Below are 22,703 nucleotides of genomic sequence, written 5' to 3'. Positions count from 1 at the left end.
CGTCGCCGGACGAGGAGAGTTGCAAAATAATGGGACGACGGGGAGAAAAAAGGCGCTGCAATTCAATTACACGAGAGGTGCTGCAGCCGAAGGGGTAGTCCAGACTGTTTTATACAGGTGGCTTTTTCGCGGTTGTCGTGTGGTGGTGAACGCTCGTCGCGTGCGCGCATGTCCGCACGGATGCGGTTATCACGAGAGAATACGGAGAGGAGAGAGAAAACCACGTCGGTGTGAAGATGGTGGTGGTCGTTGCACATAGGACGTTATACGTACACATATATATGTATATGTGTATATAAATATGTGTGTATATCCATGCGCGGGTGGGTCAGTTCGGGCAAACACTTGCGACGACGGTGTTAGGTGGTACCCGAACGAAGAAGTCTACACGGGGTGCGAAAGAGCCATAAAAGAAAGAATGGAAGCGTCGAATAGCCCAATATCACTAGGTTTCTTGGAAAATAATGAAACCGAAGAGATATGTCCGGTCTTCCCAGCGACAGTCTAACTTCGCCGAGGGGAATACGTGTAGCCGGAGAAATGGAAATGGAAATAGACGCGATAGAAGTGGGTAATGGAAACGAAAATGGTAATGGAAATCGAAATACCTGCAGCGCCTCGTCCAAATTTGTTGTTGTTTTTTTTTTTTTTTTTCGCACAATCTACAAGTTTTGGATATTTCTCGCGACAGACAGGAAACATACCGAGATCCAGCGGAATCTGGTGATCATTGGAAATCGCATGCCATCGGGAATAATGTGTATTTTCGGATAAAAGGGTTGCAACCGCGCGACGACGTTTACGAGGTTGCGAAAAATGCCAAAAGCAAGGACGTGCCGCGGGAGCGGAGAGGGTCTCGGTTAGGAAGCGGGTAAAAACGGAGCCGTTATTTTCCGTACGAGTTGGCATCAGCACGCGGAATCATACAAATAATCCAGCGAGCCGAATAAACGAAAATTTTCCCTTTAAAATTCGAACGGGCGACCCGCACTCAATAGCAGCATGCAGGGTCGCCGATTTCACGTCCTCTTCCATTTCCCCTTTTTTTCTCCTTCCTCTTTCCTTCCTTTCTATTTTTTTTTTTTTGTGACTTTTTTTCTATTTTCCGCTGTTTAGAATCGACGCGCGACGTGCTCGTACGACGGGTACCGCGCGGCGGTTTTTCTAGCCTGTAGAGAATCCATTTAGCCTGATACCGCGCGGCGAGGCATTATTTAATTCGGAAGCTTCGAATCCGAGGCTCGGCGCGTCGTCTATTTTGTTGTTCAGCTTTGTAGGAAGGTAGAAAGAAGTACGGAACGAAGTGAGGAAGGAACGAACGAACGCGCGCGACCCTTCGGATGCCCCGGGGCCCTGGCGTCGTTTCCTCCCCCGTCAACCCGTGGCCCCTGCCGCCGATGCCAGACCAAACCCAGTCACTTTTCCATTAAGGAAGAACCTCAATTTGAGTGGACCGGCATTCAACTGTACACCCGAGTAGATCTACGTATATGTAGAAAATCTAGCGGACCTCGAATACCATTCACAAAGTTAAGTAGACGTGTATTATACAAACCGATATGGAGTGATCTTAAAAGTAACGGCTTTCTCCGCCCGTAAATCCATCCGCGTATTAGAATCCCGTAAATCAATGCGGAGAGCTTTTTGCCTAATTAATTTTCTCCACGAATTTTAAAAATTCCCAAATCAGACGCTCCAATTACACCGAATGACAAAAAGCGATCCGATTCTCTTTTTTTTTTTTTCATAATACGAATCCCACAGTCGGGAACATGTTTCGGTTGTACGCCGTAACCGAAGGGGGTGGTACCCGGAGTGGGAGACCCGGTTGTATCTCATCAGCGAACAAATTTGGGCGTTGTTTGCGTTGTTTGGCCCCTGGCTCCGGTCGTCCGAGTGTAGCTAAAAGTCCTCCGCTGTCTGTTTTCTTTTTTCTGTTTTTTTTTTTTCTTTTTTGTTTCTCAGCGTTCTCTCTCTCTCTCTCTCTACCTTTTTTCTTTCCTCCTCTTCCTCGTTGCGCTCTGCAGCAAAAGCTCTGCGAATCGAGTGAATCCGAGCATCGGGCCAATCCCGCACGTGACGTAGTTTCCGCTCGGACCCCGCGGATCCGGCGTACGGAGTCTCTTGTTTATTCTAGTTATTTTATTAAGGACTTCGGACGGGCGTAGCGGAAGAAAAGGACAAACGAGTTCGGAGGTGATTCGAAAAATATGGCTACCGTTCCGTTCTGCATTTCGAGAACACGTTAGCCGTCGTCCATTGAAAATAAAGCTGACTTCTGGAGAACGGAGAAAAAAAAAGAAAAAAAATCGCGACTGAGATTCGACCGGAATCTCGATGGTAACATTTTCGTGGACAGGTGTCGGTATCGCTTCGTGTTTGGCGAACCTACCCGTTGCCTGCATATTTCATTACGCACCGCGGTAAGGAGATAGAATCGAATACGAGGAGACGATGAGCGTTTCGGGTGTCGCGAACTAGATAGAAAAAATCTTTGGCGCCTGCATGTTGCGTTATTTCGACGGTGCGATGATCGATCAATTAACGTATTTGGAGAGAGTGAGGGACGAGGTGAGGTCGGGACGTGATCGCCGGTTCATAAACCGGACTGGATTGTTGAACTTTATACGACCGAAATAATCTCCCGGCTCCTTCTCATTTTTCTCTTCATCTTTTTCACCGCTGCAATCTTGACCGACGGTGTTGAAGATCGCAGATTATTCAGCTGTTTATTCATTCATCCAAGCGTTTCGGGTTCGTGGTTAGTTGGGTCAAATCGCGATACATATATTTATTTATAAGTATATATTTTACGGAAGAAATGATCTTAAGTGGATCGTACCGCGATGCGTTTTTAATGGGGTAAATTAATTAGATGACTTACGATTTTCATCGCACGCTCGCTGGATGTTAAAGGACGTTGCATGAGAAACCGACGGGCGAAACTCCCGAGCGAAATATCATGCGTGCACGATGCTTTCGTAGTACGTGTACGGGGTTTATGAATATTCAGAAAAATCACGTTGCGCGCGAGGCGAGGGTATCGTACGCGGAACCTCGATCGCCGCGCGCAAATGGGATAGCAGATTTGAAGATCGGTAAGAAAAGGAGAAAAGAGTTTCCGAGGAGGAGGCGAACGAGACGAAGGAACGCGGTGCGGCTCGACGTCCGCGGAAACATTGCGCGGCCTGCAGACCCTCGGCTATAAACTATAAAGCATAAACCGTAAACCATAAAACGCGAGCCGTAAACCATCGTCTTGGTAAATAAACCCCGGTTGCGATGATACGCACGCGGAGCTGTACGCCGAATGCAAAACTCGGAGATACTCGACTCCCCTGCGCCGGTCGCGATCCCCGAGCAGCGAACGACCCGTCCGGGCTGAAGGCGTCAAAATTCGGCATCCGCGCTCTGGGGGCAAAAGAAAAAAAGACAGAAAAAAAAACAACGAATATCAAACGGAACTAATTAGCCCCGGCGGACGATAAATTACCAACAGGTACCGAATCAAACCCGAGCCTCCGATCGTACGAAACTCAACCGATCGCGAGGACCGGCGTAGTTTTATTATAGATACGTTTCCCTGATGAGTTCTTCCAGTGATATACAATCCATACATAGGGAGTGAATGTTTGGCCCCCCGTTACGCGTAACGACGTCCGTAAGTATCGCGCCCTCATCTACGTGTACTTTCCACGTGAGCCGTTCGCTCCGCAGCAAACTCCCCGGTATGAGTCGGTCGAACGGCGGCGCACCTGTCCGCATGCAGGTCCACTCTTCTCAATGATTTAGAGATCGTATATCAAGGACCCTTTGGCACCCACCAGTTGGCCGGTCGGTGGGCTATAGACGTACGGTATACGTACCGCACGTAGCGTATATACGTATACGTATAACCGCTACGTAGTTAGCACTTTGCTACATACCGCGACGTACGTACGGGGGGCGGGGGGGGGGGGGGGCATCAACGAGAGCGAGAGAAAATGAGGGAGAGGAGGATGAGGAGGAGGAGGAGGAGGAGGAGGAGGCGGATGGGACTAAGAGAGACGAGCGAGATGTTCGCGTCCGCACCGCCCAGAGCACACGGCTTTATTGAGACGTCTTCCCTACTTTCCCGCAAGCTCGTTATCCGCACAGCTGTGTTTGCCCCTTTCGGTATACGGAGCGAGGCAATTTTCACATGAGCGCCAGAAGAAATGTGCGATTAATCGGTGTCTCGCGTCTTTTTCGGTGGTCAATTTTTTTTTTTTCACGGTGCATCGGACTCGTACCGCACTCGAAGGGGGCGAAAGGCGCGGGGAACCCTTTCGGAAATCCCGGAAGACCTCGTGGTACGGCGCGTTGCATAATAACGAGGGTCGGGCGCTGATAATCGTCGGCGTAAACAACCGGCCCCTAGCGCTCCGAGGTGATGCCGTAGCGGAGCGAGGAACGACCGCAGTTGTATGTGGTAAGAGAGTCGAAACTGTACGGAGACGAGGCGGCGGTAACGCCGAACAGTGTTGTGCCTCGATTGCAACAAAAAGTGAACGAGCGAAGCGAAACGCACGCGAGCTTCGAGGCTCCGTGGCATTATAACCGCGACGTACACGCTCGTGAGAGTCCACGAACTGTTCGCGCACCGATCGCGCCGCGGTAAAACTAAAGGGTGATATTTTTTCCATACGCCACAATATACGCTCAATGCAATGCGCGCTTTATTCGTCATTTTTACTACCTCGTCCTCGTAGAGAGGTGTAATGTAATTCAACACGAATTACATCAAACCTACGCGCTCTCAGGGCGTTGGCAAATTTATTCGCCTTGTAGTTCTTTTTTTTTGTTATCCGTGAAAAATTGTCCCGGTGCAATCGAAGGTAATCGATGATGCGAGGCCGACGACGGTGATCTGTAAAATTGGAGGCACCGCGTGCGCCGGGCTGTTTGTTCGCGGCGATAGCTGCACCGGTATCGGGAGCATCGGGGGTAAGCAGCGATACGCAAGGAGAGGAGAGACGAGTCGGAGGCCCGGATTATGTTCCCACACGTGAGAGTCGGCCGGCCGGCCGACCGACCGACCGGCCGCGCGAGCGAGCGCATCAACCTGGTAAAACACGTGTAGATAATTACCGACATGCGCTACGAAGCTGCGATATTAATCACGATTAACTCGATTCAAAACACCCCGGTATCTCTATACGTAACGTACCGCTCCACACACTTGCAACCAATTTCTCCCTCTCTCTCTCTCTCTCTCTGTTTTTTTTTCTTACTCCTTTTTTTTTTTCCCCTCGTTCTTCTTCCTCCTCGTAACACATGATCACGGCGCGGCGGGCCGGCCCGACCGGCAATCTGGTATTCGAGGCAACGCTGCTCCGCGGGTCCAGGTACGGCGTGTATAACTGCTGCCGTTGTTTCTGCCGTAATAAGTTAGTGCATTAAAAAGTATACACCGACGCAAGTCTTACGCAAGTATATGTAGTACGTAAGCTTAGCGGGTTCGAGAGTCAGCGTCTAAGAGGAGAGGATCGAGTGGAAGGGGTAGGAGAATAAGAGGCGATAGTCTTCCTGCTCGTTCCCCGTACCTTCTGCTCATTCTTTTTGAATCATAAGTGGTTTAATAATTCCACCTCTCTCTCGCGGGGGCCTCTATATTATAAACAGCCGAGCGAGTGCAACGGGGTATATACGCGCACGTTGTATTATACGTATACGTACATATATCCCGACTCACCTAATAATACTACGGAGCGTCGAAAGTCGCGGTATAAATCAAAAGCACCCGTACCCGCACAACGTAGCGGACCCCACCGCGTTTCGATCGCCGTTTTACATCGCTACGATTTCGGACGAGGAAACGTTTTAATCGTCGAGTTAAACAAACATGGTGTTACGCTCGCACTCCGATGACCCCGTGAATAAGTCTACGGTTGTACCCCGGTTGTTAACATCTTGGGGGGTGTAACACATTCCGCATAATTAGGACGCGAAAAATTCGTTCGGCGATCGAGCGTTTCGCCGTTCCGATCTTGCAACGCGTTTGCGTCCGTTTCGTTATACGTTTCGTTCGTTGATTTGTTTTTTTATTTGTTTATTTGTTTATTTATTTTTGTTTTTTCTGCCGTGGGTACGAGAGGACGCGCGTCGCGACGCCGGGTGGATCGTAGAAGGGCGCAGGGAGGAGTTCCCGCGGTTATTCGTATTACCATATAGCAGCGTGACTCCGAGCCGCGTTCGTTCGGTTTCTCTTGCGCTCGCAGCACTCGCGGAGTATCGTAGTTGCCGTTGCTGCTGGCTGTAGCGTCTCATCTGAATAAATATCGTATTATAATTAAAGGAATCGCTTAGCTCATAAATCAATGAGTTCGGTTTATATATCAGTTGTGTGCCTATAATATAGTCCAAGCGGTCGGCCCCGCACCGTGGGGGGTCTCTTTCCTCCTATGCTAATGGCACCCTCTCACGAAGAACTCACTCTCACTCCTCCCTCCTCCTCCACCTCTCCCTCGTATTCATAATTCTCTATTTATTTATTTCTCTCTTACATCCGTGCTCAACCCCCTCCCCCATCCTCCTTACTTCGTTATTATCGTCGTCGTCGTCGTCGTTGTTATTTTTCTTACTTCGGAGGTTCCCTCAGCTGTTGCGTACTCCTCTCCTCTCTCGGGCTTGTGATCTCGCCGCGAGTTCATCCCGTGGCCGACTGCTTATCAATTCGTTACAAATAACCTTTGTCGAATGAAATGAAGGGGCAATAAATATGACGTGGATGAAATAATGCGCGTCTACACGTGCGTTTGAAAAATTCGTAACGTCCGATCCCGGGACGGGGGGGGGGAGGAGGGGGGGGACTCTTCGGAGATCGGGGAGTGAATTTAACCGACCGACCGAACGCCGGTGACTTTTTTGGAGGGAGGCGGCCAAAGTATTTAGTTGACATTGCAACGCGCGGCATCTTCGTGATGTGAAACGACTTCACTTTGCATGACTTGGATCTATTCATCACCCCGCGCCAGGTATATCCGCTCTAGCCTGTCTCCCGTCTCTTGTACCATCGGCCTTCCTATTCGCTCTTCATCTTCTTCCTGACTGTTCCTCGCCACACGGGACCGGTACGATGCCGCCCCCTAAGGCGGTTTAATCTAATTTGTATCGTCCTTTGTTAATCGTGTTCGCCGTAACCACTTCTCTTCTCTTCTCTACTCTCCGCGGTTGTGTGTGTGTGTACGCGCGTGTATATGTATGTATAACTGTGCCGTGTATGTACCTGTTATAACTCAACAGCCTCGAATTACTGATTGTCGCCCCGAAGAACAATAACGGGATAGAGAAGATTGGAACCAGCTGTAAACGATCTTCCATACCCGGTAAAATTGGCTTAGGTCGAGTAACGCGTTTCTAACTACCGCGTTTGCCTGGCAAAAAACAAAAAAAAAACAAAAACGTAAAAACAAAGAATCGTAAGAATGGAGTATCAACTTGTACGCCTCGTCCGCGGGACTCCTTTCCAAAAATCGCTTCACAGGTGAAGATTTTTATAACCAGTCATCAAGTTTTCATCTCACGCGGCGCTTTTACGCCTGAGAAAAATGAGGTGCGTGGAATCGGAATCTCCTATACAGGGGTGGAAAACGAAAATTTAGAACCACGTCAAGGGTGGCACAGGGTAGTAGAAATTGCCCGGGGAGAAAACGGTCAGCGGCAGCAGCAGGAAACGAATGTAATATTTTTCAGCTCTTCGGGGAATTAATTAAAATTTCGGTTCGGTTGTTGGCAAAACGAGGGAGTAATGATAGCGTTGAATGGCGTGCGGTCAGAAATTCGGGATTTATTATTGTTATTATTTATGCGTTGGCTGGCGGCTGGTCGGCCGCAGGGCCGCAGGTCCACCGGTTCCTAGGGGAACGAACCACAGGGACGCGCAAGTCCGGTGTACCCCGAGATCGATAATTCCCTCATGTTTTTTTTTTTTTTTTTTAATAAAATAAGAAGGAAAAGAATCCGGGCTATTTTTTAGGCGGTAAAGTGTTCCGAGAGCGTACTTCTGACACGTTACCCTCTGCGCGGAACCCTTTGCGAAGTTCGTTTCGTTTCGTTTTTTTTTTTTTTTTTTTCTTTATACTTCGGAGGGAAAAGAACGAGTTGAGAGCCGGGGGACGCGCGACCGAATCCACCCGCCGCAACGCGGTACGGGTACGTAGAGAGTAGTAAGAAAAAGGAACGTTTGTCCGTTCGGGTCGAGTCCCGGCTGCCCGATCAGCCAGGCAATATTTAATTACAGATAATTACTGGTTATAATCTGCGGCAGATCGGCGGCCTGCCGTTTAATTGATCGGCTTTACGGTCTGATTTGTGGATCTCTTGTTCCGACGATCGGCATCCTTGGTACGGACAAATTTTATTCAGTTGATTTTTCTTCTTATTATTCAGTTTGTTCTTTTTTTCTCCCGGTGGTGTATATAGGTATACACCTCGGCGGCGCTGCCCCTGCGCCAGCCTCATTATTCATGTAATATTATTACGCAATCCTCCCACGCTGACTACTTGATTAACCTTAAGAAGAGGCTCGATTAATCGAAAACCGGAACATCGTACCGCGGGGAACGGGCCGCCGCCGCCTTCGTCGAATCATCGATCGGATCCGTATCGAACGAACGTACCCCATCGCGCGAACGCCTCGCCGCTCGAAAATATCCGAGTCCCTCTCCGAATTGGTAGTCAAAATACGAGTGCCTTTCGATTTTGTTTCTAAGGCCGATCGGTTTCGAACCGACGAGAAACGAATATCAATCTTTTCACCGATTCTATATCGGGGCCCGTCGTTTTTTAATTGCCGCAGCGAGCGGATCGGCACTCCGCGTCGGATGAGCAGCATCACCGTTTATAAGATGCGGGGTGCTAGCTGGGGCCGTAATTAGCGGTCGTTTAGTCCTTCTTCTTGCGGTCCGGATTCCGTATAGTCTGGCGCCGTTTCCGCCTCCGATCGCGGTGCAGGGACTGCGGGGAGTTGCACACTTCGAGGTATACGTATATCGTTCGAGACCCCGAAAGATTCCCGAAGCCCTTCGCGACGATGCTCTGCTCCGCACGAACAGTTCGAACATGCAGATCCGACATGGAATAATATTAATAGTTGTTTGCCGGATGATCGGCCACGGTAATAGCCGACGTTACCGAGTGAGCGGCGGTACGGATCAGACCGCAGGACTTCACGTGAACTTTGAGGTAAGTTTTGGCGGCAGGCATACAACGAGTTACATGTATGTATAAGCGCGGAGCGATTAGCTTCGCGGTTTGTACAAAGGTAAGAAACTACGAAGATCGGATGATCGTTGGATTCGTGGACGCGTTGGTATATTATAACGTATCATATCGCCGCCAATTCCAGCTCGAATATATGTGTATATAAACGGAACGCTATTTACGAAGAGTGTGTATAGAGCTAATACCTTATATGGTGTGATGAAATGAGTTACCGCTAGTTTGTGCCGCGGCACCAGAACTATACTTTAATTCATGGAATGGAATACTTTCACCGCACTGCCGACGGTTACGCCGCCGCTACGCGGCTGGACCATACGTAAATCCGGGGAAGAGAGCGGGGATCGCTAATAGTCGACGCATCGGCCATCCCCGCGATCTCATTCGCGGGAGCAAAGATCGAGGAATTCCGATTCACCGTTCGCACGTTTTTCAGATTTTCATCGAACGATTCTCGCGAGCTGCGGGTGGACCTCGGCCGGGCCATCCGTAAAACGAGCGAGTGGACGTAGAAGTGACTCAACCCGATGATTATTCGGTTGCCGTCGTCGTATTATAACGTAAGTTGGACCACTTTGCGTTCGTAGTTCGTCTAATCGAAGTTGAATTATCATAATGAAGAGCGTTGGAACTGAGGAGGTAGGAGGGAGAGGAGAAGCGACGTGGAGTAACGTCCATTAGTAGCCTAAGTCAGTGGTGAAACAAGGTTACGCTAGATATCCAATCCGACCAAGCGGACATGGACGGCGCGTGCAGAGTCATCATTCGTGGAGATACAAAGACAACGCCGCCGAGATCCCGAGGAGTAGGAGAATTGCCGCTGCCGCTGCCGCTACCTCGACGAGAGAGCAGTGTTGCTGCTGCCAGGTGGGGCAAAAAACTGGGTATGCTAAATGACAGGTAGATATATATATATATATATATATATATATATATACATATATATATATATACACATAATACACTCACGTATTCCTACGTACCTCTACGCATACAACGGAACGATCTACCCGGTCACGGAGCTACAGGGTGTCCGGAAATACCGCGTCCCGAAGGAACGATCGCGTTCAACGGCGCGAGAACAAAAAATTTCCCTCCGCTCGTTGAAAGCGGGAGTGCAAGGTGCAGTCCGGGATCGGCACCGATCCGATTCAGATCAGTCTGGCGATCGCGCGATCCGGCGAATTTTTCGTTAAAATCGAAAGCCGCGTGTTTCGCTTTCTGGGCACCGAGTAGAGTTGGTAGCGCTTTGATATTCGCGGAGCTCGGAAGGAAGGTTTTATTTGAGCGGCATGTCAGTTCCACGATTTGGTCGTTCGCGAAAAAAGCGCGCATTCTCCCTCCCATACCTCCCCGTATCTCGTCCTCGTCCTCGTCCCGGTCAATGGTTGGCAAGAAAACCGGGCACCGCGGAACTCGAGTGCACGAGGCAATCAAACAAACAATGGCGGCTTCCTCGGTGGCGAAACTGCCCGGTTAGGTATGCGAGTACTTCGCCGAGAGTGCCCCAGGTGTGCGCAAGTCGCACATTTCCGAGAGGGATTAAATTAACCGCAGAGCTTTCGGCATTTTCGACGCTGTCGCATCGATGTACGTATGTACGTACGTATACGTCGGTCGTACGAACGCAACGGAGCGATAGCGCGAACCACCGGCCCGGTGGCAAAATAATTCTCAACGACTCCGTGTTTCTTGTTCTCGTTTAATACTCTGCATGCGAAGTACGTCCTCCTCCCCCCGCATGTTTTGTCACGTTAAGCGTCGCGTCAGCGGCACATATATTAATTTACGACTTGCTGGAAGCCCCATCAAACCCCATCAAACCTCTACTTCTCTTCTTTCTTCTTCTTCCTCCTCCTCCTCCTCCTTCTTCTCATCGGAGTGCGCCGCACATATGAGTTTCGCGGTGAAAAAAAAATTATTTCCACACAGTTTAATAACGTTAGTATATATTACGTTTGTAGACGCGGGAACTGCTGCAGCAGCAGCAGCCGCATGCACTCTCTGAGTCTCCTTTATTCGCCAACGCCACATTTCTTGCGACGTTCCCGAGTCGCACATATTTATGCATTTAGTTTTACGCTTTTTCCATCACTCTTCGCTCGCTAGGAGCAAGCAGCACCGTCGGTTCGTAGGAGGTCGCCGATTATGGAGTCGCGTTGCTGTTACGGACTTTAGACGACAACTTTTACGGTGAATAAAATTGCATACGAGTTGTATACAGTACCGTAAAAGTTTCCAGTTTCTCTCGTCTCCGGGTTCGCTACCAGAAGCATCCGTCCGTATACGTTGTGTACGAGAGGGCAGAAAATGAAATGAGTAGAAGAAGAAAAAAAAAAGAAAGACCTTCAAAGACGAGGACTACGACGACATCGTATGCCATCAATCCTACCAAAGCCCAGAAGCCCCTGAATTCCTCCAGCGGCAAAAATGTCTCTCCTTATTCCTCCCCCCTCTTTCTCTCTCTCTCTTCCTTCCTTATTTCTTCTTTTTTTTTTTCGTTTTCTCTTCTTTTTCAAGAATACGACTCCACAGATCCTTAATTCAACCCCCGCAGGTACCTACCTATTTCCCTTCTCCGCACCACCCAACGATGCGCGAACACTGCGGATACGACGTGTACAGCTAAGCTATACGTCTACACGGAGATCGAACCACTGTTTACACCCCGTGAAAATAAAATGGCTTTATATAGGTATTATCAGGGTTGATCTCTCTCCGAGAGTTCCTCGCTCGCCGGCTAATGTCGAAAATGTGTCGTCAAGTTTAGCTACCTGATGTCCCGTGCACGGTTACCGAACCACCCTCCTCTCTTTTTTCTCCTTCTTCTTCTTCTCCTCCTCCTCCCCCTACTCCTCTTTTTTTTCTCTCCTTCTCTCCTATTCCCGAGCGTGTCTGTTATAGGTATGCCATTCGATGTCCGTCCGTACGTCCGTTGGTCTTGTCGGAGGGCTCGCGCGTACGACGACGAGGGTGGTAATGGTGCCATCCGGGTAGTCGACGGACCATTAAGCCCTACCTGAAACACCCTGCTGTCCCCCTCCTTCCCCTCTGGCTGCGCCACAATTTGCGCCGCCGCAAGAGTGACGGAGGAGAAAGAGAAAAAAAAGGAAAAAAAAACACCAGGGAGAATGTAAAGGGACGCGTAGAGGTGCACAGGTGAGAGCTGAACGTAAAAAAGAAGAGAGAATGAAGGTAAGAAAAAAAAAAAAAAAAAAAAAGTTTTAGGGATGGGAGGCAGTTAAGGCAAGGCGAAAGAGAAAAAAAAAAAAAAAACCGAATTCCATGGGTTGCGGAGTATAAAGTCCGGTAAACTGCATTCAAATAACTATATTCGTAGATCTTCCAGATCCCTGGATCCCTCTTCCTTACAAAGGGATGGGAGCAAAAGCACCCTCGCACCGATTTGCGAGATATCCAGAGGACGGATGGGACGGTTAGGTCGAAATCCGTTCGTTCGTCGGTTAAAACCGTGGAATTTTCAATTGAATTACTATACATATAATATACTTTTGACGTTCCATATTCGAATACAATTTCACCCCACCTAACCTACGGCTCGAAGGAAGCGATCGCAACGAACTGTGACGTTTAACGTCACCCACCCACCTCTGTAAAATGTTAATAACAGCAAAGCTTAGGTGAACATTTCATGCCCAACGTTAATACACACTCGGGAACGGGTGTGCGGAGAGCGGTCGCGTGGGTGACGTGGCGAACGACGTCAAGGCCATCGTAAGATCCTTCAGGATTCTGAATACGTTATTACGCCCCTCGTGGCGGAACTTTGCTTCAAAACTGTTACGGAGTTCAGGGGGGGCACGTCGTCGTATTTTTCGGGTTTCACGTATACGTATATACAGTCGGTCCGGGTTGGTTCTTCCTCGTCTCATTATCTATGCAGGCGTGCGGCCGACAGAAGAGAGCCGCGCAGGAAAGTCCGGCAGGGTCAGGATTCGCCAGGAATTCGATGTTTCGGGACTTTGACGGTGAATAATTGGAAACCGAAACCCGTGGATCTCAACCTCGGGGTCCGTTGACGAAAACGGGCATTTTTTTTTCTTATTTATTTCGGACAAAATCTACAATCCGAAACTATTCCATCGCCGCGACGGACGTCGCGGCTCCAGTTCGTTCAAAAAGTCCTTCGACGCATCGGGTGAAAGAGAAGAGATCGAGCGCTCATTTCTCACGCGAATATACCTCCTCGCGATATCCGTTGGGATTTTATCTCGAGAGATGGTCGCTCGTTCCCCGATGGTTACAGCGGTCGGTGCGCGTGCTCGTATAAGGTATAATATGCAAAGTCGCGGCAAGGTCGTGCGTCTCTGACGGTACGGAGACGCGCAGGTATGTCTCAACACGGATCGCGTATGTGTAGACGTACTCCTTCCTCCTCGGCATCGGCAGCGGCACTCCTGCGGAGCGATCCCTCGCCTCCGCTGAGGCGCGAGGAGGAACGAAGACGGGATAAAAAGGGAAAGAGGAGAGACGATTGGAAGGGGGCTCCGGTCCCGGGCCCCGCGGCCCCAGGCGAGGTCATCCGGCACCCTCGCCCCCGCGCACCCTGATTACCCGTGCCGGGGGCGGGACTCGCGGTAATGAGCGTCAAAGTGGCGCTCAACTCCACGCGAACGGCCGGCCGGGCCCCGCTTCGGGGACTCGTCGAAGCCCTCGGGCTTCGCTCCTTCCTTCTTTTTCTCCTCCTGATCATCTTTCTCTTCGTCCTCTTCGTCTTCTTTACCTCGATACGTAACTCCGCCGCTTTCACTTTCGCGTTCCTTCACCTTTATTATTCTCCGCGGTGAAAAGGCGCGGGGTAATGTTTATACCTCGTGATAGAATTAAATAAATATCTGTATAATTTCCACGTGTCCGAAGGAGACGAGTCCGTCACGGAGTCACACGCTCCCAGAAAATAATCCACCTTCTTACGGGAGCCCATATTGCTTTTGGGATGCGAAAAAATTTTTTTTCGACGCTCCGGCTATATAGACGCGAGTCTATAAGCTCGGGTACGGGGTCGTAAAATCGAGTAGCAATTTGTACGGCGAATTTTTCGAACGCCGTCCACGTTTCTCGAGGAACCTAACGGGTGGTGCAGCTGTGCGGCGTGGCCGAATATACGCACTCACGTCTCCCCCGGTAGGTACGTACGTACCTACGCTATTTTACATCGCCCGCGCGATTCCTGCATCGACGAGCGAATATAAGAAAGAAAGAAAAAGAGGTCTTCGACGACGGGGGCGAGGGTTACCGGGACGAGGGCGTGACCGAATCGGAAGACACGGCCGAAGGTCGGCGCGAGGGGAATACGGAATAAGCGCGCGCGGTGTTCGCTGTCTGTTCCGTACGTCGGCAGTTCTAGAGCTACGCGCGACGAGAGGAGAAGCCCACGGCGAAGCCCACGGCGAAGCCCACGGCGAAGCCTCTCGGCATGATTGAACGATGTTATTTTAAGTTTTCCACCGAGGGTTGCCGCGGTGCTCCCGTCTTTCCCTAATCGCCTGTCCGCTGCTCTCGGGGATTGCCGCCCGACCCTTGTACGCACCACCCGCGCTGATCTCCCTACCTCCCTCCCTACCTCCCTCTCCACCTACGTGTTCCCCTTCGCGTATACGTATACGCGGAGGCACCGACCGACCGACCGACATGCGAGCAACTAGATTCACGCCTCGTAGGACTCGCGGCGTTACGTGTAGTAGCTGCCCTGTCGTCCCCCGAGGGGACCGGGATTCAAAACGCCTCGGATCAACACCGAGCCAAGAAGAAGAGGGGCTACCGACCTGTTGATTCCAGCCCTAAACACGCGATCCGACCCTCCCACCCTCGGTTTTTTATTCCCCTCCCTCTCCCTTTCTTCTTCTTTGTTTTTTTTTTTCTTTTTTTTATCGTCATAACGCGATCTTTGAACAGTACCTGGAATATCGGCGAAGGTCTACGTAATTTTAGTCGTGTAATTCGACTCACCGTAGGGTCGTTCGAGCATCGGGTCACCGCATACGTCTGAAACAGATGATGAGAAAAAGAGATGAAGTAAAATTAGCGAAGTGAAGAATGAGAGAGGAGAGAACGTACTGTGACTTTTGTATCGGTGAATGGGATTTTTGGAACGGCGTTTGTATACGACGACCGACGAGCGTCGACGCGCGGAAACGCAGTGCGACCGCGTTCGCCTGCTAATTGACTCATTAGCCCCGCGCGATCACGTTTACATATTACATACGTGTGTAATACGCGATATTTACGACGTGTTTGTAAACTGCCCGAAGAGCTATTCGCTAGAAGGTCGTATCCCTCGAAAATCGAGGCATTCGTATTCCGCGCCAACGTTTTCTGAACCGCGAACGTTTGAAGGAAAAATAGGCCCACGTGTGGCGGATACGTTCTCATTTTTTGCGAGATACGTCCTTCTGGTTTTCAGCCCTTGCCCTGATTACGATGACGATTCTAATTTTGAATTTCGAACGAAGGATCGATGTCTACTTAGTAGCGGCGCGGGTGAAAACTTTTCGGCATATCGTTATTTTTAAATTATTCGTTACTTTTTTTTTTTTTTCTCGATTTATTTTCACACCTCGCGTCATCCTGGGCCCCGAAGTTCCACGTGCGATCGATTCGATTATTTGAATATATCGAAGGCTCGTCACGCCTCGCTAATTAACATTCAGTCATCTCCCGTGTGCCCCTTGGGTTCGGCAGCGGGAGCTAAGGAATCGTTTAATATTTATTATATATCGTTTGCCCCCGTACTACGTACGTACTGCGATCGGTATAGGAATATATTCTACATATACGTACTCGGTGAAACTATTTATAATTCTTTGGATGCAACGATTGCCGATTCACGGAAAATATTAGAATATAACCGAACGTCGATCGCCATCGCGACTGTCGATTTTTTCCCTCTTCTTCTTCTTCTTTATTTTTTTTTTCATTTTATTTTCACCTCGCGATGGTGAATGAAAATTAAAGTCAAAATGAAAATTAAAAGTCAAAAGGATCGGGGGACGTATATATACGATTCGGATTCCTCGCTACGCGCACCTCGTGAAGCAGGACTGCTGCAGCTGCAGCGTACGTATCGCGTAAGGTGAGGAATATAATTCTGGTATAGATGTTATAAATTATTACGGGGAATCTCATTACCGGTTGTATATCGGCGTATCGTTGAATCGTATGAGTCGTACGCGCAGCGATTCAAATTTCTCGGAATGACTTTTAGATTCTAATTTAGACTCCGCGGATAGAACGAGGCAGAGTGTACAGTGATGTATAATATAATCGTTTCGTACATCGGCCCCATGCACGAGCTTCGCTGTAATATAAATATATATATATATATACCTATATACCCTATAACCAATAACTATAATCGTCACGTTTACCATTACAAGATCGCAACTACGATTAGTAACAAGGTTCCTCACCGTCACGGTCCCCATTGTTTGTTCTTAATTATAAAACCGATACAGAGAAGAACAAAGTAGTGTCGCTGCTGAGGCGAACGTAATGTTGTGCGAACGAAAAACGCACGAGACCTTTCGATACTTTCACGCGAAATTATCCATTTCGTTAGAAACAAAATACATGTATTGAAAATTTGAATTCAACTTTTCTCAAGACTCTCCATGTTTAAAATTTTCTGCTAATTCTTCAAAATTGGTTCATTCCCTCGTCTTCAACCCCTATGAATTCTAATCTTGACCAAGAATCACTAGAGCGTGACATAGGCGACGATTAAAGTAAGTTGGGAACAAATCTCATCGAGATGTCATCGATTTTTCACTTGTTGGCTCGATAAATTGGCGATAACTCGATCAATTTTATAGATAGATTAATTTGGTTTCCGGATTCGAATTCCTGAGATCAAAATACATAAAAATAGTATAGGAAACTTGATGGAAAAAAATGTTGATTTTTCACCCCAAAATTGAAAAAATTCCAAGGGGTACCCCTTTGAATTTTTTCGATTTTTGGGCCAAAAATAAAGTATTTTTAAAATCGATGAAAGGGCACTTTTCTTATGTAATTTGACCCCAGGAACACGAATCCGTCGGTCAAATTGAGCTACGAATTTTTCCCATCGAGATATCTCAATTTTTCTGCTCCAAAAAGTGAAAAATTGGGAATAACTCGTTCAATTTTACAGATAGACTAATTTAACTTCTAAATTTGGATTCCTGAGATCAAAATACATAAGAATAGCATATAAAATAGAATATTTTTTTTCGACCCAAAATCGACAAAATTTCAAGGGGTACCCCTTTGGATTTTTTCGATTTTTGGGCCAAAAATGAAGTATTTTTAAAATCGATGAAAGGGCACTTTTCTCATGTATTTTGACCCCAGGAACACGAATCCGTTAGTGAAATTGAGCTACGAATTTTTCCCATCGAGATATCTCAATTTTTCTGCTCCAAAAAGCGATAAATTCGCGATAAGTCGATCAATTTTATAGATAGAGTAATTCAGCGTATAAATTTGGATTCCAGAGATTAAAATACATAAGAATAACGTATGAAAAAAAATGTTGATTACTGGTCCCAAAATCGAAAAAAAATCAAGGGATGACGGAATTTCAACCTTACTTAAAGCTGAAAATTCGATTGATAATCGTAATTTGATCACTACTTTCCAACAGTCAAATATATGATCAAACATACAATCAAAAGCAAAAAACATTTCTAGGTCGCTTCTTAAAAAATTTTTTGAGGCTTAGAACATTTGCATTGATTTCTTGGGGTGACACTAATCGGAATGAGAAATAAGGAAGAACAAAAAAAATTCACGTACAGATCCTAAAATATCGTCGCTATCGTAACGGTCATTCGAAGAGGGGAGAATATCGGTGATATTTCCATGAGCATTGCTACTCGAGATACTCAAGAGTACATTATGCCTCTCCGCCTAATTTCCTGTACGGTCATCGTCATCGCGTGCACGTACACGGCGGGTAGATACATACGTATAGGTGTATTTTTATATAAGGCAGGATACGTACCTGCGTACAACGCATACGACCATCGAGGCGCACACCGGTGTGCGTGTATATACCTCACTTATTATCTAGATGCGATAACAAAAGAGAGTCATGAAAGACTCGTTACCAATGCCCACACTCTGATTAGCCCTGGGAGTATACATGGTATCAGGTACATCCTATGTGCCGACTATAACTCATTGCCTGAAACGTTTGGATTGCCGACTCATCAGACCACGTAGCTCCGCATGTATACGTAGATTATATTGGTTACGTACACCGATATGACTTGAAAATCGAGACCACCGTACGCGGCCAACCCGCGATCGAAGATCAAACTTATCATAACCATAAACGAGAGTCACCCTACGCTACGTTATAATACCGATCGGTTATAGATCGCTATATATTTATTACATCGTTCCACGCCACACGAATGATCCCAACGGCAGCACGAGCAGCCCGAACAATCGACGGAATTGTTAAACACACATTCGTAATTGATGCCGTTCGAATCGTCAATCAACGTACGGAAATTAATTAATGACTCGTTATCCCGAATCGCCACTAAATTCGGCGATTCGAGAAAACGAAAGGGGGGCAAAATCTTATAACTAATTTCGAGACCGCGGTTGCGAAGGGATCAGCTGAGAAAGAAACTCGGGAATGAAGGAATAATCAACGGATGCGCGTGAGTCACGGGTACGGTAATGAAGGTATAGGTATACAGAAAGTGTTTCGCGTGCGAGACGCGGCTTCCGTAAGAAAGATACGCCCTTCTCCGTTCGGAAAATTTCTTTCGTCGCGTTACGCTGTCAATTTGGCCTGCGTTGGCTGTACACCCCGTCGGGCGTACGCATTTGAAAATATTTAAATATATTACGCACGGGTTACGTAAAATACGAATTCGATGAATCGGGCGTACAGGTACAACGCGTATAATACTCACGTGCGGTACACGATTCTCGAATATACATATATACTATAAGCGGTATGTGACCGCAGCTGTGTGTTCGTCAACACCTGCGCGTTCGAGTTCGTCCGACGATTCAACATCGTGTGGATATTATAATATTATAACCAACGGTCGCGCTGCCTACCGACTGACTGCCGGTGAGCAAAAAAAGGCAAATTAGTCGTCGTCGAATTGAGAATTACCGCGACGCGATGCGCTGCACTTTAAGCACAGCAGGCGTATACGTGGTATACTATGCGGCGTACTCTTCATTCCGCGCCGTACTCCACAGCGCGAGATTACGAACATCGTGCACTTTACGTGTAGGTAAATACGGGGGGGAATTTTTTTTCGCTCTTTCGTTTTTTTTTTCAAGAGGAAGAGGAAGAGGAAGAGGAAAAGGGTGAGGAAACGTGAAAAGGAGGTTCGGAGCCCCCTCGTTTACCGTGCGCACAACAGAAAAAATCGTCAGGGAAAGGGAGACTCGAATAAATTGCATAATTAATGAAATTATTACATGAGACGAGAGAGGTTACTGCAGTCGGTGAATAACTTTGGAAATTTAGGTTAATTTAACGAAAAAATTAAATTACGTAAACCACCCGTATACGCGGGTACGTACACGCGCTTTTTTTCGAACATACTTCACAGTCCTCTCAATTTAGATGCGTTGAGGAAGAAAAAAAGGTAAGGAATGTCAAAGACAATTGAACGAAGGCCAGGGCGAAATGGGACGAACGAATTTTTTTTTTTTTTCTCCCATCTTCCAGGATAATTCTACTACACACAGCGCATATCGTAGGTGAAACATGAATACGTTTTTAATTAGGCTAGACGCACAAAGTCAGCGCTTATCTGTCATCCAGATCGTTTCCGGCAGGTCATGACGATCATTTCCGTAATGAGTGTTAAAAGAAATATACAATATGCACGGTGTGCGCGTGAGTATTTGTGCATATACATGAATGAGATAAGATGAGTCGTAAGTAAATTTCTAGCGCAGCGAATATGTAAAAATAAAAATTTTACTCCGTTTCCGGCACCTCGAAGGATCGAGATAAAATCGCTATAGATAAATCTACTTGACTAATGATTTCATTTTCAGCGGTGATCGTACGTACCTCGTGGAGAGGGGATGAGAATATTTCTCAATCTCTAAAATTATGCATACGTATATGTATGTAAACTGGTGTGATGAAGTCCCAAATAAATTTCACGCCTCGCTGACGCGCGGGGTATACGTATAGGTATTGCACGTTAGCGGGATAATTACGGTATGACGCGCTTGAAAAATATTAGGTACATCAGGTACGATGGAATATTTTTTTTGCATCAACAAAATTAATTCGACGAAGAATTATTCGCGAAAAGCTAAGCGATAAGTTGAGCAAATTAACAGAATATACGTGGGATATACAATGCTTGAAATTTGATTAGGAAACGGCGCTTAGTTTGTATAATAAAATAATTATGTGTACTATAAGGTATATAATAATTTATGTATACATAAGTAACTTTCTCTTTCGACACGCGGTGGTATGAAAAATTAAATAAATATGTACAAGTGCCAACCTCGTACCGTTGTACGTCTGTTGTATAATTATAAGGACCCGGACGTTCTTCTATTTTCATCAAATCATTCCGAACGACATTTTGATTTTGACAAAAATTTTGCCCAACGAAAATTCGAGGTGAAGAGCAAATTTTTTGGCCAAAATTTATAGGGTCACCGCACCCACAGCCGACAGACGAACGTTTGGAATACTTCTAGTCTAGACGAAAAATTCAGTGACGGCTGCAGCTAATTGTTATTTAAGACAATTAACAATTACGATATTTCAGCAAACATATCGCACGGTTGTAGAGCAGTCGAGGCCACGAGGACAAACCGTCTCAATGCCATCGTCATTTATTATCAATTGTTACGACGATATTTGATTTGCGGAAAATGAAAGAAATAAAACGACCTATGCGTCAAATCAGCGAATTTATAATTTCGCTTGTCCAAGCGTTGACTTGAATTATATATATACACACTCTAATTATTATTACATAAATCTAAATTGGATCCGAAATAATTATTTCATCTTCTCGTTCACGTGTCTTACATAAATTTGTATTTGTACGTGCTCGTTAACATAATTTCTGCGGTCGCGTATATACATCACGCGATTCGAAGACCATAGCCCTGCGCATGTACGAAATATAACAATATAATCCGCACCGCAACACGCCCCGTTGAAAAATTACGAAACTGCATTTGCAGCTACATCCGTAGCTATTCCCTATTGGAAAAAAAGTTTGGTGCGCTCGCGGTTAATTTCTTTACGCTCGATCGCCTTTACGCTCCGCAAATTGGGTAGGTAGGTATACAGGCGCACACAGTACGGATAAGTACATAATACGTACATATATACGTACATAATTCGTTGAAGTGAGAATAGCGATGCGTTTATTCGCGGTTTACTGCAGTTTAATTTTTAAAATAATCTCCAGCTTATTCGTACAAGTGAAGCGCGGTTCTTTTCACATTTTTTGCATAAGGGCTCTTTGGACGAAAAAAAAAACAATGAAATCAAAAAAACATATCGCGATTGAGATGTGATATGGAAATTCATTTTTTCATCGTCGTTCTAATTTTTTTTGCGAAGGGATATGGTTTTTAAAAATTCCTGACCGGACCCCGTTCGGCGATGGACGTCGAAATTTTATGTTTCGTTTTTTGGGAAATGCTCGTTTCTCTTCGTGTCGCCAGGACCCACGATTCTCAGAGGTAGATTTGCCTCTCGAAAAATGTTAGGAAGAGAAAAGGTGGAAAAGAAAAAAAAAATATTTGATCACCGTCGTTGTTCGGTGCGCGTGGGCCAACGCATTTTAGAATCGCATCGGTATATTACAGCGGGAGAGGCGGTAGATAATTAGACGGGGGCCTTAATGTAGTTTTAATAAGTGGATAAATAAACATAAACATAAGCATGAAACGTAATTTGAATCCGGATGTGCCCAGTGATGAGCGGGCTTTGATAACTCCGTAACTATTATCCTTATATACGTACGATATACATAGATACACACATCTATGTAATTTGTATATTATATACCTTTCAGCATACCTACATAGGAATACGTACCTATGTATGAATTATTATTCTATTCCGATCTCCGTATAACTTCTTCGCTTTTATAACGCGTTTAAGGTGCCCGTTTCTCTACAGGGTAGCCCAAAAAATTGAAATAAAAACTATTACGAGTGAAATAAAACAAAAAAATTACGTCAAACGTCACCGACTAATTGAAAAAGGTACCGAATTAAAAAGGAAAGAAAAACAATTTTAACGAACGTTTAATTGAGGTGATTTATTTCGACTCGTCCCCGAAAAGTTATCGAAATCTATATTTATATATATATTGTTTTTTTTTCCAGGTTATGGGAACTTTTTCTTTCCACTCTGTATGCACCGAGTGGATGATTCGTATAGGTATAGGATGCACAGTATACGAGGCGGCAGCAGGACCAAATATAGA

At 46.6% G+C, this 22,703-nt stretch overlaps 1 protein-coding gene across 2 annotated transcripts in view; it reads right to left on the bottom strand.

The window, feature by feature from the left end:
* Positions 1 to 22,703, bottom strand: part of LOC105684062 (POU domain protein 2-like) — an 89,401-nt gene that overhangs the window by 57,377 nt on the left and 9,321 nt on the right. Inside the window, exon 2 of one of the 2 annotated variants that reach the window (XM_048651008.1) lies at positions 15,211 to 15,246. The exons of the other annotated variant lie outside the window; for it this stretch is intronic. Within the exon in view, the coding sequence (XP_048506965.1) occupies positions 15,211 to 15,246 (36 nt within the window). The remainder of the gene's footprint in view (positions 1 to 15,210; positions 15,247 to 22,703) is intronic. 2 annotated transcript variants of the gene reach the window in all.

The sequence above is a fragment of the Athalia rosae genome, chromosome 2, assembly GCF_917208135.1.
Source record: "Athalia rosae chromosome 2, iyAthRosa1.1, whole genome shotgun sequence".
In the NCBI taxonomy this organism is placed as follows: domain Eukaryota; kingdom Metazoa; phylum Arthropoda; class Insecta; order Hymenoptera; family Athaliidae; genus Athalia; species Athalia rosae.
The sequence above is the reverse complement of the archived record's forward strand: the minus strand, read 5'-3'. Positions and strand labels throughout refer to the sequence as shown.